Here is a 14,463-nt window from a genome sequence, read left to right as displayed (position 1 = left end):
TTGGGTTAACTCATTGACCCTCTCTAAGTTTCCTCGTGAGAAAATAGGAATTATAATGGCACCTGTATCAAAAGAGTTTTCTTTTTGAGTGTTTATTGAGATAACATAGGTCAAGTCCTTGGCATCATGCCTGGCACATAGTAAAGGCTCCATACGTGTTAGATATGGCTATGTCATTCTTCCCAGAAGGAATCTTCCATAGTGTTTCCCCTTTTCACAAATACCATTTCCCACAATGGGCATTCAGCAGCCTTCTTGACCTGGCCCTGGTTGTCTTTTTCATCTAAGCTCTTTGTCTTCTCCACCCGGTAGTCTCTTCCATTTCCTGACCTCTTGGTGGGATGCAGGGAAAAGAACGCTTGTCCTGGAGTCGGGCAGACCTGGGTTTGAATCCTCCCTCCCTACCTCTGTGAGCTTGGGCAGTTTCCTTAAGCATTTGGGGCTTTAGTTTTCTCGTCTATAACATGAGGATAAGGGTGTAGTGAGGATTACATGTAGGAGAGCATCCTCCGAACGCCTACTAGGCATTGGATCCTTGTATCTACGTTGTCAGTAGAATCCCTGCTCCAGCTGCCCTGCCAGTCTCCCCCCGCCCCCAGCATGCTGTCCTCCTGTCTATCTATTTTCTCTACCTCTCCAGGAGCCCCCCTCCCAATGAGAAAGCTTCCTCACTCCTCCGCCTTCTTTTGCAATCCTCTCATAGATTCCCATAGTGCTTTCTATCTGTAATAATCCTGAGAACTTTGTTTTGTACAATTTTTTACAGCTTTCACAGAACTCTTTAAGAAGACCAATTGATTTGCACAACTCCAACGTAGTAATTATTATTACTATTTTTAAAAGGGAAACCGAGGCTCTAAGAGACTGAGTGACTGATTCATGATCACGAATGGAGGCCTAGAGCCCACGTCTTCTAGCTCCTGGTCACCTGCCTTTCTCCCTGGTGCCACTTTGCACCTGAGTGACTGCCACTCACTCAACAGCGATGCCTTTCTGTTGTTGCAAATTGTTTTTCCATAGGCACCTGCCTGGTCCTCCCCAGGGACGATGTGGTCTGATCACTCCCCCAGCCAAATGCCTTGCCAGTATCTGTTATTTGGCTGATGTCATTAAGTGTGTTGAAGTTTGAATTAATGCGTTATGTTGCAAGGCCATTGTAGGAACTAACAACTGTACTGGCTAAAAGGTTGAACTGGTACAATTAAATTTGATTTCGAAGTAAGAACCATAAAGACAGACCCAACTCTTGAGGTACCTGCTTCTCTGTGCTGTGCCTTTGGACTTTGGTTCCTTGGATTTGGGGAATTTGGAGCTGGCTACTCTATCCCTTGTGCTCTGCATTCTTGTTCTATAAATAACCCTAACCATGGTGGACTGTAATTAATCCGCTTATCCATCTGTTTCCCCCAGCCCCAGACTGTGAGTCCCTTCAGGGCAAGCACCACATCCAATTCCTCTCCACGTCCAGGGCCTGCCACTGTTCTTGGCACACAGTTAATGGAAGTCGAACAAATAAACCTGAAAGACCCATCTGGGTCTATCTCCTAAGCCCCTTATTCCCATTATCTTACTTATCATATTGCATATTGTACATATTTCTTATCTCTTATACTGAATTAAGAGCAGGTTTCATGTTTTACTCATTTTTGTAACCTTCCTGACAACCATGAAAGGAGGAAACAATAATTATTGAGTGTCTTTTGTGTGCCAGTAGTGATTTCACATATATCATCTCATTTTTTAAATAATTTAATTTCATTTTCATAATAGGTTGATAAGGTTGGCATCATCATTCCTGAATTACAAAGAAGGGAGCTAAGAAAGTAATTGAATTTCACCAAGTTTACCCAGCTAGTGAGTGGCCATGCTAGGATGTGAATCCCTGTCTGCTGGCTCTAAGATCAGTGACTTTCCTGTTTGTTGTTGCTTTTTGTTTTTTAACAGCATACAGGATAACTGAGTGCTTTGGCCTAGCAGGTGTCAGGAACTCTGCTAAACGGAGGCTTGAATTTAAAAATCACGTTGAATCTAATCTGCTAGCCTGCTCTGAAATGTTTCAAGCCCATATACTGCCACCGTCCCATTTGACTGTTTGGATGAAATGCTTCTGGAAGCATGTACTGAGTACTCACAATGCATCAGGCACAATGCTAGGCACTGGGCACACAGTGCTGAAAGCAGACGCCCTTAAGGAGCTTACAGTCTACAACAGACTGTCACAGTGATAATAAATGTGCTATGGGGAGACAGGTGACAAGAGCTCAGGTCAGCCTGGAGTGGTCTTGGGAGGCTTCTGACTACATCATGAAGGGGGAATGAGAGTTGGCCAAGCCAAGCCAGAGAAGAGCACAGAGGGAACAGCATATGCTAAGCTGCTGAGGTGTAGAATTGCAGGAGGACAGGCCTGGAACAAGGGAGTGTTTGGGTGGAAGAGAGTAGGGGGAACAAGAGATGCTGAAGCTGGTCTCTCTGTGTCCACATCATGAACCAAAGGCCACACTGGTACCAGCCCTTATCCCTATGCAAGTGCACTTTGGCTTAGATGACAGCTAGGACACTCTCCCCACCCAGGACATGGGTTAGAGAAACGGCCAGCAGCATCTCCATCTGTCTTCTCTGGGGATGTGAGGGACAAACACGGAGTTTGCATTTCCCTGATGGGTAAGAAATAATGGGCGAGCACTTGGGCACCCACATAGTGATGCCACCTGCCTGAGGTGGAGCCCGGCTGCCCTGGCTGCTCATTGAGGTGCAGCCTGGCTTTACACCAGTGTTCTTGATGTCACCCCAGAGCAGAGGGCCTTGGGGGAGAGATGGCAGGTGTAAGCAGGACCAGGCCCTGTTCAGAATCATTTTCTTAGGTGGTCGGTGGAGTGAAGTTCTACCCACTCCGGGACACAGGGTAGTAAACTGAAAATGTCAGCTGGGCTCCCCCAGTTCAAGTTGTCCTCTTTTCTGTGCCTGAAAATGTCCTTTAACTTGAGACTTTGTAAAACCAACCAAAGAATGGCTGAGAATTGAGCCAACCCTACGATGAACTCTGTGTGACTTAGTCAATAATATATATATGCATCTATATTCATCACATGCAGGAACAAATCCAGTATGGTACTCAGGTTGATTATCAGGTCCCTCTTCCTCCCTTCCTTGGGGACTTTGAGGAAATCCTCAAGTCAAGTTCTGTCTCAGTCCTGCCCAGATCTTACTGTTTCCCCAGGCGCCTGTGCATGAATTCCCTCCTGCATCCCACCACAGTCACCATCCCGTGTGATCATCACCAGACCACTGTGGACTGGTCACTTCCACGTATCCAGACTGTGTGTCCCATCCTTTAAATACGGCCAGCCTGCCTGCGTCTCATACTGGAACGCACATAAAATTCTGCTGAACACAGCCATGTTTATTCCTGAGAATTGCCTAAGGCACCCATACTTTATCTTTTGCTCCTTGCTCACCTCCCCAGCTCTGTACTCCAAATTTGCTCCCTCTCATGCATTCTTCATGCTGCTGCCTGGATGATTTATCTAAAATTCAAATGCAATTGTGTCACTCCCCTGCTCAGAACCCTTCAGTGTTTTCAGATCCTTTCAAATGTTTTCAGATCCGAACTCCCGAAGCATTTAGAGCAAGGCCATTCATGAGCAAGCTCTTTCCTACCTCCCTGGCATCATCTCCTAACTCTCCCTTTGACAGTTGGTGACACAGCAATGCTGAATTGCTTATGACTCTCCAAACACATGATGTTATTTAATGTTTCTGAGAGTGCCAAGATAGCCTTTCCTCTCTATTCTGCCTTCCAAATCTGATCAGCCTTCGAAATTCTCTCAGCTGTCCCCATCTCTGAGACCCTCCCAGACAGAAGGCGATCCTGGGCTGCCTCTGTGTGTTATTCCGCATCTGCTGTTGACCTGTCTGCACGTTCCCAAGACTTACCTGCTTATAGGAAATCTGTCTTACTGCTGAATGGCACAGGGCCTGAGACGACAGAGTAGGTGCTTAGTCAGTGCAGGTTGAATCACTGTCCAATTACAGCTGCTCCCCTCATTTAAGGGACTCGTGTTTCAGCCACAGCCACACTGATGACTGTGTCCTGATTGGCTTTCCCAGGTCGGGCCAATCACTGGTCTGCGATCATTGGCGGATCCCACTCCAAGAACTACGTGCTGTGGGAGTACGGCGGATATGCCAGCGAAGGCGTCAAACAAGTTGCAGAATTGGGCTCACCAGTGAAAATGGAGGAAGAAATTCGACAACAGGTAAGAAAAAAAATCACAGAATGACCAAAACCCAGAAATGCAGTCAAAGCATTCCTTAAATTTCTTTCCTAGGAGCTTAAAATTTGTGTACAATGTGCTGGAAGACAATCTCTTTGCTGAGTTTGGGGGTTTTACGCTAAGTGGAGGACAGAGGCAGAAATAGCCATCTTGTCGTCTCCGACTTTCCCTGACTGCGTCCATGTTTTATTCAGCTTGTGCTAATTGCTGCCGTGTCCACATTGTTGGGGTGTCATGTCTCTCTGGTCTCCTGAGGGTCAAAGCAGTGAATTTTGGTTTTCTTACTGTGATCCTGGAGAGGGAGACGGGAGTGACATTCGAGCTGTCTAAGCCAAATCGTCATTTCCAACAATAAACATTTGCGTGTCGGCACATGCTTTCTGCAACTATGTCTTGAGGTGTTTGATAAATTAGCAGGTGATGAGTCATAATCATTATGGACCACAGCATCTTCTGTGTACCATGTCATGTGGGCCCAGGCGCTTTTCCGTTATCGAGGCCCGCGCTCCTACCACCGAGAGATAAGGGAGGACGAGCCTTTAATTCCTGTCGATTTGTTCAGCTGACAGTGCCATCGTCCTGCATCAAAAGCCCAATCTGGTTAACACCAGAGAGGACCCTGGGAGTAGAGCTGTAGTTTACTGTGAAAGGTGACGGCCGAGCACCAGCCATCAGCACCCACAAAAGCCCTGAGAGTGCACCGTGGGCAGCCACATCCACTGCCCACCACGTGTTCTGGAGGAAGTAAGGAAGGAGCAAACCGTGCTGAGGATGTGGTCCTTTCATAGCATGGGGCACTGAGAGGCTGTTGCCCTCTCCGTGCTCCTGTCCCGGGCCCCCAAGACGATGCAGGAGGCCCCGGAAATACCAGGGGCCCCGCATCTTGTGATGTGCGTGTGCTCAGCCTGAGCAGCACGGTGGTGGGGCGAGCGCAGCTGAGGCCCCTGTACTTGCCCTTGAAACCTACCATCTGGACTCCACGCCGCCCATGAACCCTAAACCGAACGCAGCGAAGGTCACTCTGACTCCTACTGTAATCCCCTGAGGAATCCTTTTGGACCAGAGTCAAAAAATGCCCAAGAATGAGCTTATGTTTCTTATTAATTTGATTTTGATTTAAAGTCTTTTCTCCTTTCTCGGAAAAAAAAAATCGAGCAGATGTTTTAAGATTGTGTGCTGTTCGTCACAAGGTTAGCCATCTCACCACGCTGTGTTTCTCTGACTCTGGCTGCCACGCCTCATCACTGACATTCCTCCTTCAGGCCACAGCAGAGGGCCCCACACTGGTGCCAGTCTGTCTGGCGTGTCATGGGGACAACCCTCGTGTGGGATCCTGAGGGTCCACATTCCTGGTGGAGTTATGACCCTCTTGCTTCTCAAGCTCTGTGGTGTGGAATGTCGAAAACTATTTATCACACATAATACTTGAAATACTAAAGTTTGCAGATAAATTAGATCAAGATCAAAGACATCTTCATAATAATGCCAGTCTCGCTTGCTGGGTTTCTTGAGAGGAAAGAAGCATGCAGAAATTGCACAAAACTGGGACTCTAGTGTGCCAGTGAACGTGATCTGTCATATGTCATGGCAGTAAAAAGGTTGAAAACTCATGGATGGGACCCCAGCCTTAGAATGTCCCTCTTAGGAAAAAGTTCTTTGTTTGTTTGTTTGTTTTCTAACCAGCGTGCCTAAGATTGGCTTGTCTACCACACGGGCAATGTCTGCCTATCCCAGCTGACTAGCATTCCTGGCGTAAAGTTATAATAATAAGTTTAATCATGGGTCCTCACATGGGAATGAACAATCTCAGCGTCTTATCACCACTTTTCCAGGCTCCCTGGGTGCTGGGCATCTACTTTTAGCCCCCTCACCTCTCGTCCGAGAGGGCAATTCTATTATCCCAGTTTTACAGATAGGGAAACCAAGGCATGGTCAATAGCAGAGAATAACTCCAGGACTTAAACCCAAGTCTGTGTGGCTCCAAAGCCTGGACGCAGCACCTGATGTATAATATACAGGGCTCCCTGCAAATGTGGAGCCCTTTGTTCAAAATTTGTTAAGAATTTCAAGATGATGCTGCTGCGAATTTGATGGCATGGGACCCCATCAGACTGCACAGGTCTCCTGCCCATGAAGCCGGCCCTGCCTGTGCTCCTTCCCCGCCCCACACAGAACTGCTCTGGCCCGGGCCCTCTAAACTGGGCCTTTGCCGGCAGCGCATCATGTTCCCCAGCTCCTTGGAAAGCCAGCTGGGCAGAGTGATTTCAGGTGCCCTTCACTTCCAAAGAATTCATGGTTCTAAATATTGTTCCCTGCAAGCACACAATTTATTATATTTTTCTATAAGTCAGGTAAGGAACAACATAAAAAGGAGCAAGAATATGAATTCTCCTAAAATGTGAAAGTGTCTTCTGAATAACTAGGAACTTATTTGAAAACATCTATAAACTAACACAGTGTTTTCAGCCTTTAATACCTTATATCCTACCGATCACTCTGTCAAAGAACCCAAGTCCAACCATGATGGAAACAAAAAGCCCTCTTTTCCCAAGAAGGATATTTATATGCTTACCAGCATTCTCTTATTATAGACTTATGGCTCACTGCAAGTTTCAAGGGCATTAAAAATCACAATAGGTGTTGTTGGAAGTAAATTTTATGCTAATGGCTTTTAAATACAAATAAACAAAAATACTAATCCCATTAGTAGTGGAAACTTATAATAATACCATTGAGTATAAATTTTAATGTTACTATAACTACAAAACACCAAGAAAATTCATGGAAAATTACAACAGTGTTATTGGCAGTAATGACCCTAGTGGCCAGAGTGAGTGGGGAAGGGCTCACGCCTTCGTAGAGAGGCAGAGGGGAATGCTTTCTGAGGGCCAGTGGGGACTGGGAATTGGAACTCCTGAGCTATGGATAGGCTGGAAGGTCACAAATGGGTAAACCAAGGCAGGTGGGGGCAGTGGAAATGGTAGATCACACTTGTAGGTCAGATGTGGGAATAATGGAAGTTGGCTGATAAATACTTGTTATGAAAACAATTCATCCCACCAAGACCATTTCTACTTCAGCAAGCATACATTTGTGGCATGTTTACTGGGTATCTGGCTTTCTGCTGAATGCTGTCCCAAAGATGGTGCCCCGTTTACCCAGTTATTCATAAACTGGGTGCCTGTCATCCTTGATTCTCCCTGCACCCCAACATCTACTTTCTCTTTTTAATTTGTCCAGTTCTATCCACCCTCATTACTACCTCCCTGTATAAGCCACCCTCATCTCTTGTCAATATTGCTTCCCTGCCTCTAATCTTCTTCCTGTTATCCACTCTGCCCCCCAGGAGAGTGTTTTACAAAACACACGAATCAGATCATGCCACTCTCCCAGTTAAGATGTTTAATGGCTCCTTTTGACCCTAAGATTAAGCTCAAATTCCTTATCATAGCTTGAAAACTCTCCATGATCTGGCCTTGTCTTACCTCTCCATTCTTATTTCTTGCTGCAGCTCTAAGCTTTGCCCTTGCAGAATCACTTTCCGTCTCCCTAGATAGCTATACCCCTCTTGTGTCTGGGTCTTTTCTCAGCTGGAACATCTTGCAACTCCTCTCTAACTGGTGAACTCCTATTCATCCTTCAGGGCTCAGCTTAAACGTTGCTTCTTCCTGGAGGCCTTCCCTGATTCTGTACTAAACTGTCTACTTGCCAGGTGCTCTCACAGCACCCTGTGCCTTCCCTATTGTTACCAGCATCACACTTACTATTAATATATTTGTTTGATGTCTCTCCCTCACTAAACTGCAAGGTTTAAAGCTTCCCTTCCCATTACTGTATCCCCTGAGCTTGGCGTAGTGTTAGTTGCTTCCTAAATGTTTCTTGAATGTGTAATTTTTTCATTCAATAACTTTATAAATATTTGTTGAACTTATTAATTTATTCATTTGATAACTTTACTGAACACCTACCATATGCCAGGCATTAGAGATGAAGCAGTGATCAAGAAAATTCCCTCCTTTCATGAGGCTACATTCTAACATGGGAGACACAGAAAACAAATAAAAAAAAATAGTTAAATAATTATAAATTGTGGCAAGTGAAAAGACACAAACAAGGTCTGTGGTGACATAAAGAGGATTAGGAGTATGGAGGGGTGGTTAGGGAAGGTCTCCCTGAGGAATGACCATGAAGGTGGAGCCCAAAAGAAAAGTATGGGGGAAAATCAGTTATATGGTGATGACAGCATGTGCAAAGGCCCTGGGGCAGAAAATAGCCTGTTGTGCTTGAAGAACTAAGTGATGACGGGTGTGGCACAAAAGGAGGCTGGAGGGTTGAATGCTGGGCCACTTTATCTCTACTCTGAAGAAATTCACAGACTGGGTGGGAGAGGCAGATACATACATAACTATTTCCATATAAGGTACTTATTTCTTTAGGGGAATCAGTGCTTCCCTGGGTAAATGCAGGCACATGATAGGAAGGCGCTTTGTTGGTTTTACTCCCTGCTGGAGTTCTTTTCAAATTCTCCTCTGCTTCTTTCCATAGCACTCTATTCCTTCATTATGGCTGCTTTTATCTCTTCATGTCTAATTTTAACCATGTCTAATTGTCTCTTTCAGGTTATTCTATTTTCTCAGGATCTTCGGGACTATATTTCCTTTCCATTGAACTTGCTCTGTCCCCGTCACTAGTTTCCTTTAGCCTTGGATTATTTGTTCTTCGGTGGATTTTTCTTTTTTCCTGTGGAAAAAAGGTTCAACTTATGGTGGCTTCACAGAGTGACTTTGTATTTTCTTCTCCTGGTCCCACCCGAGTTTCCGTGTCATTTCTCAGCTTGGGGTTGCCCACTGCACAGCTAGTGCATATCTGGAGTCTGCACTTACACATGTGAGAGGCTGGGGGTTCCGTTTCTTGAAGGTGCCCTGAACAGAGGGAGGGCAAACTTCCTTGCCATGTTCCCAAATGACTGATGGAACGTTTTCTCATCCCCTGCTCACAAGAAAAGGCTGCTCTTCAAAACATCCAACTTTATGCAGGGGTTCCCTCCCGCATTGCACATCTGCTCAAGATGTCCCCCTCTTTCCATGCAAGGGCTTTAAAACCCCAGCCTCTAGCTTCTGGGGCCCCTACCCCAGTCCAAAAGCTCATTTGCACCTGCTCCTGCTTACTGTTCTGGGTTACACTTTCCTCCCCATTTCTGGCATCTGGGCAATTTTTCTGAACTCAGTTACGTATTTTTAAAAAATTGTTATATTTTGTCCAGCATTTCTATGTGTTTGTAGAATGAGAGAGAACCTTTCGCATCAGCCTTCCACATTTTCAGATATCCACCTATTACCTCTAGCACCTAACAAATATCTGAAGTGATTAATTGACAAGCAAACCATGATTGTCTCTTACATAAAATTGTGAGCTTTGAATAGCCACTTAATCATGAAAAATGCATTAGAAAAACCACTCCAGCTTTTGTATTTCTCTAGGTTCAAGGCTTCCCTGACCATAGGGGTGAGGTAATGATGGACTCTAATATAGGCATTGATTATTTCATCTTCAGGAGGCCTTGCTTTGGAGGATTACTTAAACCAGCCAGCGGGATTAGCACACCACCTATGGCATGAGGAGCAACACACACACAGGTGTTCTTTTTCTTTAAAGTTGCAACAGTTTATATTGCTCTGGGACCTGGAAGAAAGGGTTTGAGAATTTTCTTTTCTCTTCTCCTTTAAATCATGGGAGATAACATTTGTCTATTATAATATTATTTTTCCTGATTTTTTTAAATTTTCTAAACTTTTAATTGCTTTTCTCTAATTAAAACTATTGCCTGATTTCTAGTGTTTTCCATGAATTGTGACATGCTGCCTTATCTAGTTGGGAAAACCACGCACACACACACACACACATACTGTACACACATACAGGCAACCAGCTTTTCTTTATAATAATAAATCTTCAATGCTCTTCCATGCTTGTGAGAAGTAGTGCTGTAATGGCTAATGGGATTGGCTCTGAGTCAGAATTCCTGAGTTCAAACCCTGGCTCCGTCACCTACTTGCTGTGTGACTTTGGGCAAGTTACTTAATCCCTTTGTGCCTTGGTTTCCTCGTCTATGAGATGAGGATGGCAATAGTGCCAGCCTCATGGAGTTATTGTGAGGACTAAGTGAACGGAGAAGTGTCGAATGCTTGGAGCAAAGCCTGAGCTATCGTTACTAGGTTTTCATTTCTGATTCTCTGTTTCCTCATCAGTCAAATGAAGGGTTGGTGCTAAGACCTCAGAGCCCCCGCGGGAGCTCGAACATTTGATGATTCAGCTTCATCAGGTCATTCCTCAGCTTGCAAAGGCCCAGAGGGTGAGGCCACAGCTCTGTTACCATCTTCTTCAACTACTTCCCTACCCCAGACCCCGCCTCGACCTGCCCCTCCCACCTCAACATTGTCATCTCCCAGCGAACCCTGATGTGGTCCCAGGGTTGACCATAAGCAATGTAAGGATAAGAACAGCGCCTTCAAATAAAAAAGGAGCTGCGGTAAAACTCCCTGCCCACTCCCAGCTCCTTCCTGTGCTGTGCTCCCTCCCTTCCTTGGACCGGCTTCTCAGGAAGCTCACAGGACCTCATTCAGTGCCACCTCCAGAGCAATGCCTGTGGGTAGCCAGCAGTGGGACATCTTCCTGCACGTGACAGGACACTAGCCAAGCGGCGGAAATGTGGACAAGGCTCCCAACCTAAGGCAGGAGGTGGGCTAGTGAGGCCTCTTTTATTGTAAGTAACAGGAGCGCATTCAAACTAACTCAGGAACAAAGGAAACTTTACTGTAGGGCCCATGTGAACACAAGTGTGCGCACAGTGCAAGAAACCCTCATGAAAGCTGGAACTGGAGGGCATCAGACTGAGACAACCACTGTCTCTCTCCTCCTCCCCCGCATCGCCTACAGAGTCATGTGGTCTTTTCTCTGCTCTTCTTTGGGAATATCTCCTCTGTGCTTCCTCAATGGACTGCTGCCTTTGCTTACTTACGTTACACATGGCCCCAAATGGTGGCCGTACAAATCTTCCTCCTTGGCTTTCCAGAGCCAACCGAGCAGTTTTGGTGACTCTTGGTTGAAATACTGGAAAGACAGATTGATCACTGGACAGCCTGTGCCCTGATGCCCCTGCATCTGCTGTCTACTCCTAGTCCAATCAGTGGCCGCCCCCATGTAAAGAGCCACCCCACCGGTAACTGCATACAGGGGCTGTGGGCAGGGCAGTTTATACTACAAAGGGAATTGAAGGTAGAAGGTAAAATAACATTTGAGGGCAACAGTGGACAGGCAAGAATTAGACTAAGTTGCAGAGCTTCAGCCAAAGGACAGGAACGCGGGGCAAGATGGCAGTCCTGTGGAAGGGAGGGGCACAACAGAGAGAAGAGAGGGAGGTCAGCAGAAACCCAGGATGCAGAGCTGTGCCCGTTGAGTGGCAAAATGCTGGGTGTAGAGATTGGTTCAGCAATTGAGGTGGGGCCAGGAGACATTACTAGAACTGAACACAAGGATTTGGAAAGGCAGGGATCAGAGAAAGAGGATGGGGGCTCAGAGCACTGTGAAGGCCACTCGTTTACCCTTGCCACCTGCTGCCTCGTGTTGTTCCTTAAGGACTGTGAAAACCATGCAGAGCAAGTAGGTGAGCGTTAAGGTCACTGCCCAGGTCTTTGACCTTGAGTAGATCACCTAACCTCACTGAATCTTAGATTCTTCATTTGCAAAATGATGATAATGAGAATATGAACTCTGTATGTTGGTTATGAAATAATACATGCACAAGGCTTGACTTGGAGTATGAGCCATTCTTACCTCTCTAATTGGGACAAAAAATTAAATTGGAAGGATTTATAATCTTTTCTTCCTCCCACCTTCTAAGAAGATGCTTCAGTTTTATTGAGCGGGAACACACTCAAAAGAAGAAGTAAATTGTGCTAGGTAAAAGCCACCAGAGAATAAAGACAGGAAAAGGGAGAAGGGAGGGGAGAAGTCAGGCCAGGAGGCTTAGACGGCATTAGAATGTTAAGGAGTGAGAAGAGACATATTTAAACAGCTGCCATTTGCAGTAGAGATTGGGGAGAGAAAGGTCCAAAGAAGACTTTTAGTAAATTTGCTTTCTAAAAGAGGAGACAGGAAAAGAGAATTTTTAGCAGTACACTTTGCAGAACGTTGTGTGACATAATATTCCCTTTGCTGCCTCCTCAGGAAACATACAGACCTATAATACTTTTCAAGGCTTCTTGGGGTCAGATTGGGTATTTTTTTTTTTTTTAGGTGTGGCATCCTTTTGCAAATGGTCCCCAGGGGTGCCCAATTTTATTTGGTTTACACTGATATCGTTACACATACCTCCTTTGTTCTCCCCCACCTCGTTCAAGGCTTCCCTGCACGTCCTGTGTATAAGTGGGCACTTGCGGTTGGTAAAAATGAAGTGATACTTAGGGAGGGGTAGGAGAAGGACTTAAAGAGTCTCCGTCACAGACACTTGATACAAAAAAATTAAAATATTATTTGAAAGGTATGATTTGAGTCATGTGAAACCTCTTGTTTGCTTTTGGTTGAGTCTTCAAACAAATCCAAATCACAGCAGGACGAGCAGCCAGAGTGGTTTAGTGATGCTGATCTTTAATAAAACTGGCACAGGCTGCTCTTGCTGGAAGGGTGTGGACCCTGCCTCTCAGCATCAGTCCCCAAGCTTCACAGTTTTACACAACAGCATCACCCATCCCTGGGAACTTTCCTGAGAATCTCTGTGGGAGAGAAATGGGGGACAGTTTTATTCAAGACTTACAGATCATTTAACTTGCTAAAAATCTGTTTGTATCATAAGTGAGCCAAGATACTGCACATAGAAGGCAAATTTAAGTGAGGAATAATTAATAAATTACCTTAAGATTTAGAGGGTAATTCGGCAATATCTATCAAAATTATACACTTTCTTTTTTCAAGAACATCTACTATCTAAGCCATTTTTAAGTGTACAGTTCAGTAGTGTTGAGTCTATTGACGTTGTGTGTACATTTTCTTTATATGTCTACATAGTAATTCTATATCTGGATATTTATCTTTTAGAAATATTCTCACACAAAAGTATATGAGGAAGGATATTCACTACAACATTGTTTTTTTTTAAAAAAAAAAGAGGTGGAAGCAAGTGAATTGTTTTATCAATAGGGGATTTATTAAAAATTCTGGCTGCAGTTATCCAGCCAAATGCTGTGCAGCTCTGAAAAGGAATACGGCAGATTTGCATGACTGATATAGAATGTTCCCAGTATGTATCGCTAGGTGGGAAAAAGCAGAACACTGTGCATAGCTTGTTGCCATCTGGGAACAAAGGTAGGTGGGTCAGAGTGAAATGATTATATGCACATATAGAATTTTATATGCATGGAATAGCTCCAGGAACACACACCAGAAACTCGTTGCCTCTAGAGCGAACTGAGAGAGCACCGGTCAGAACAAAAAGGTTCCTTCACATTTCTCCGTATGCCCTTTTGTACTGCTTGAGTTTACCAGATACACATATTACTGTATGCTTTTAAAAGAATAATACTTAAATGAACAAAGGAAAATTTGATAAGAAACTGAATATTCCCCCCTAAAACAATTCTATAACTTAATCTGTAAATTTAATGTGCTCCCCTCAAAAAGATCAGATAATTTTTAAAATGACACAGGCTGAGTCTATGGAAATGGAAAACTAAACAGTCAAACAATATCCAGCAAATGTTTGAAAAAGAATAATAATGATGGGGGAGACTGGCCAAGCCAGATATTAAAACATATTATAAAACTATGTTAAATAAAATTGTGTGAAACTAGAGCATGAATAGGCAAATCAACAGAATCTGATAGAAAGTCAGAAATAGACCCAAATTCATTTGTAAATTAAGTATATGAAACAAGTATAATTTCATATCAATTGGGGAAACACTGGCTCATTTAATGAGTGGTAATGGCACAACTGGAAAAGAACAGTTTGCTTCATAGATCGATCCTTGAACCAAAATAAGCTCCAAATATATCAAAGATTTAAATATTTTTAAATGAAGATATAAAAGCATTAGAAGAAAACATGAGGCCGGCCACGGTGGCTAACGCCTGTAATCCTAGCACTCTGGGAGGCCAAGGCGGGCGGATTGTTTGAGCTCAGGAGTTTGAGACC

General features: G+C 44.5%; 1 protein-coding gene across 1 annotated transcript in view; it reads left to right on the top strand.

The window, feature by feature from the left end:
* The window catches only part of SPON1 (spondin 1, extracellular matrix protein), a 247,204-nt gene that overhangs the window by 137,350 nt on the left and 95,391 nt on the right, over positions 1–14,463 (top strand). The window contains exon 6 of the mRNA XM_012654385.1: positions 4,108–4,256. Within this exon, the coding sequence (XP_012509839.1) occupies positions 4,108–4,256 (149 nt within the window). The remainder of the gene's footprint in view (positions 1–4,107; positions 4,257–14,463) is intronic.

Source organism: Propithecus coquereli, unplaced genomic scaffold, assembly GCF_000956105.1.
Source record: "Propithecus coquereli isolate 6110/MARCELLA unplaced genomic scaffold, Pcoq_1.0 Scaffold44, whole genome shotgun sequence".
In the NCBI taxonomy this organism is placed as follows: Eukaryota; Metazoa; Chordata; class Mammalia; order Primates; family Indriidae; genus Propithecus; species Propithecus coquereli.
Note: the sequence above shows the minus strand (reverse complement) of the source record. Positions and strands in the feature narration are given on the sequence as shown.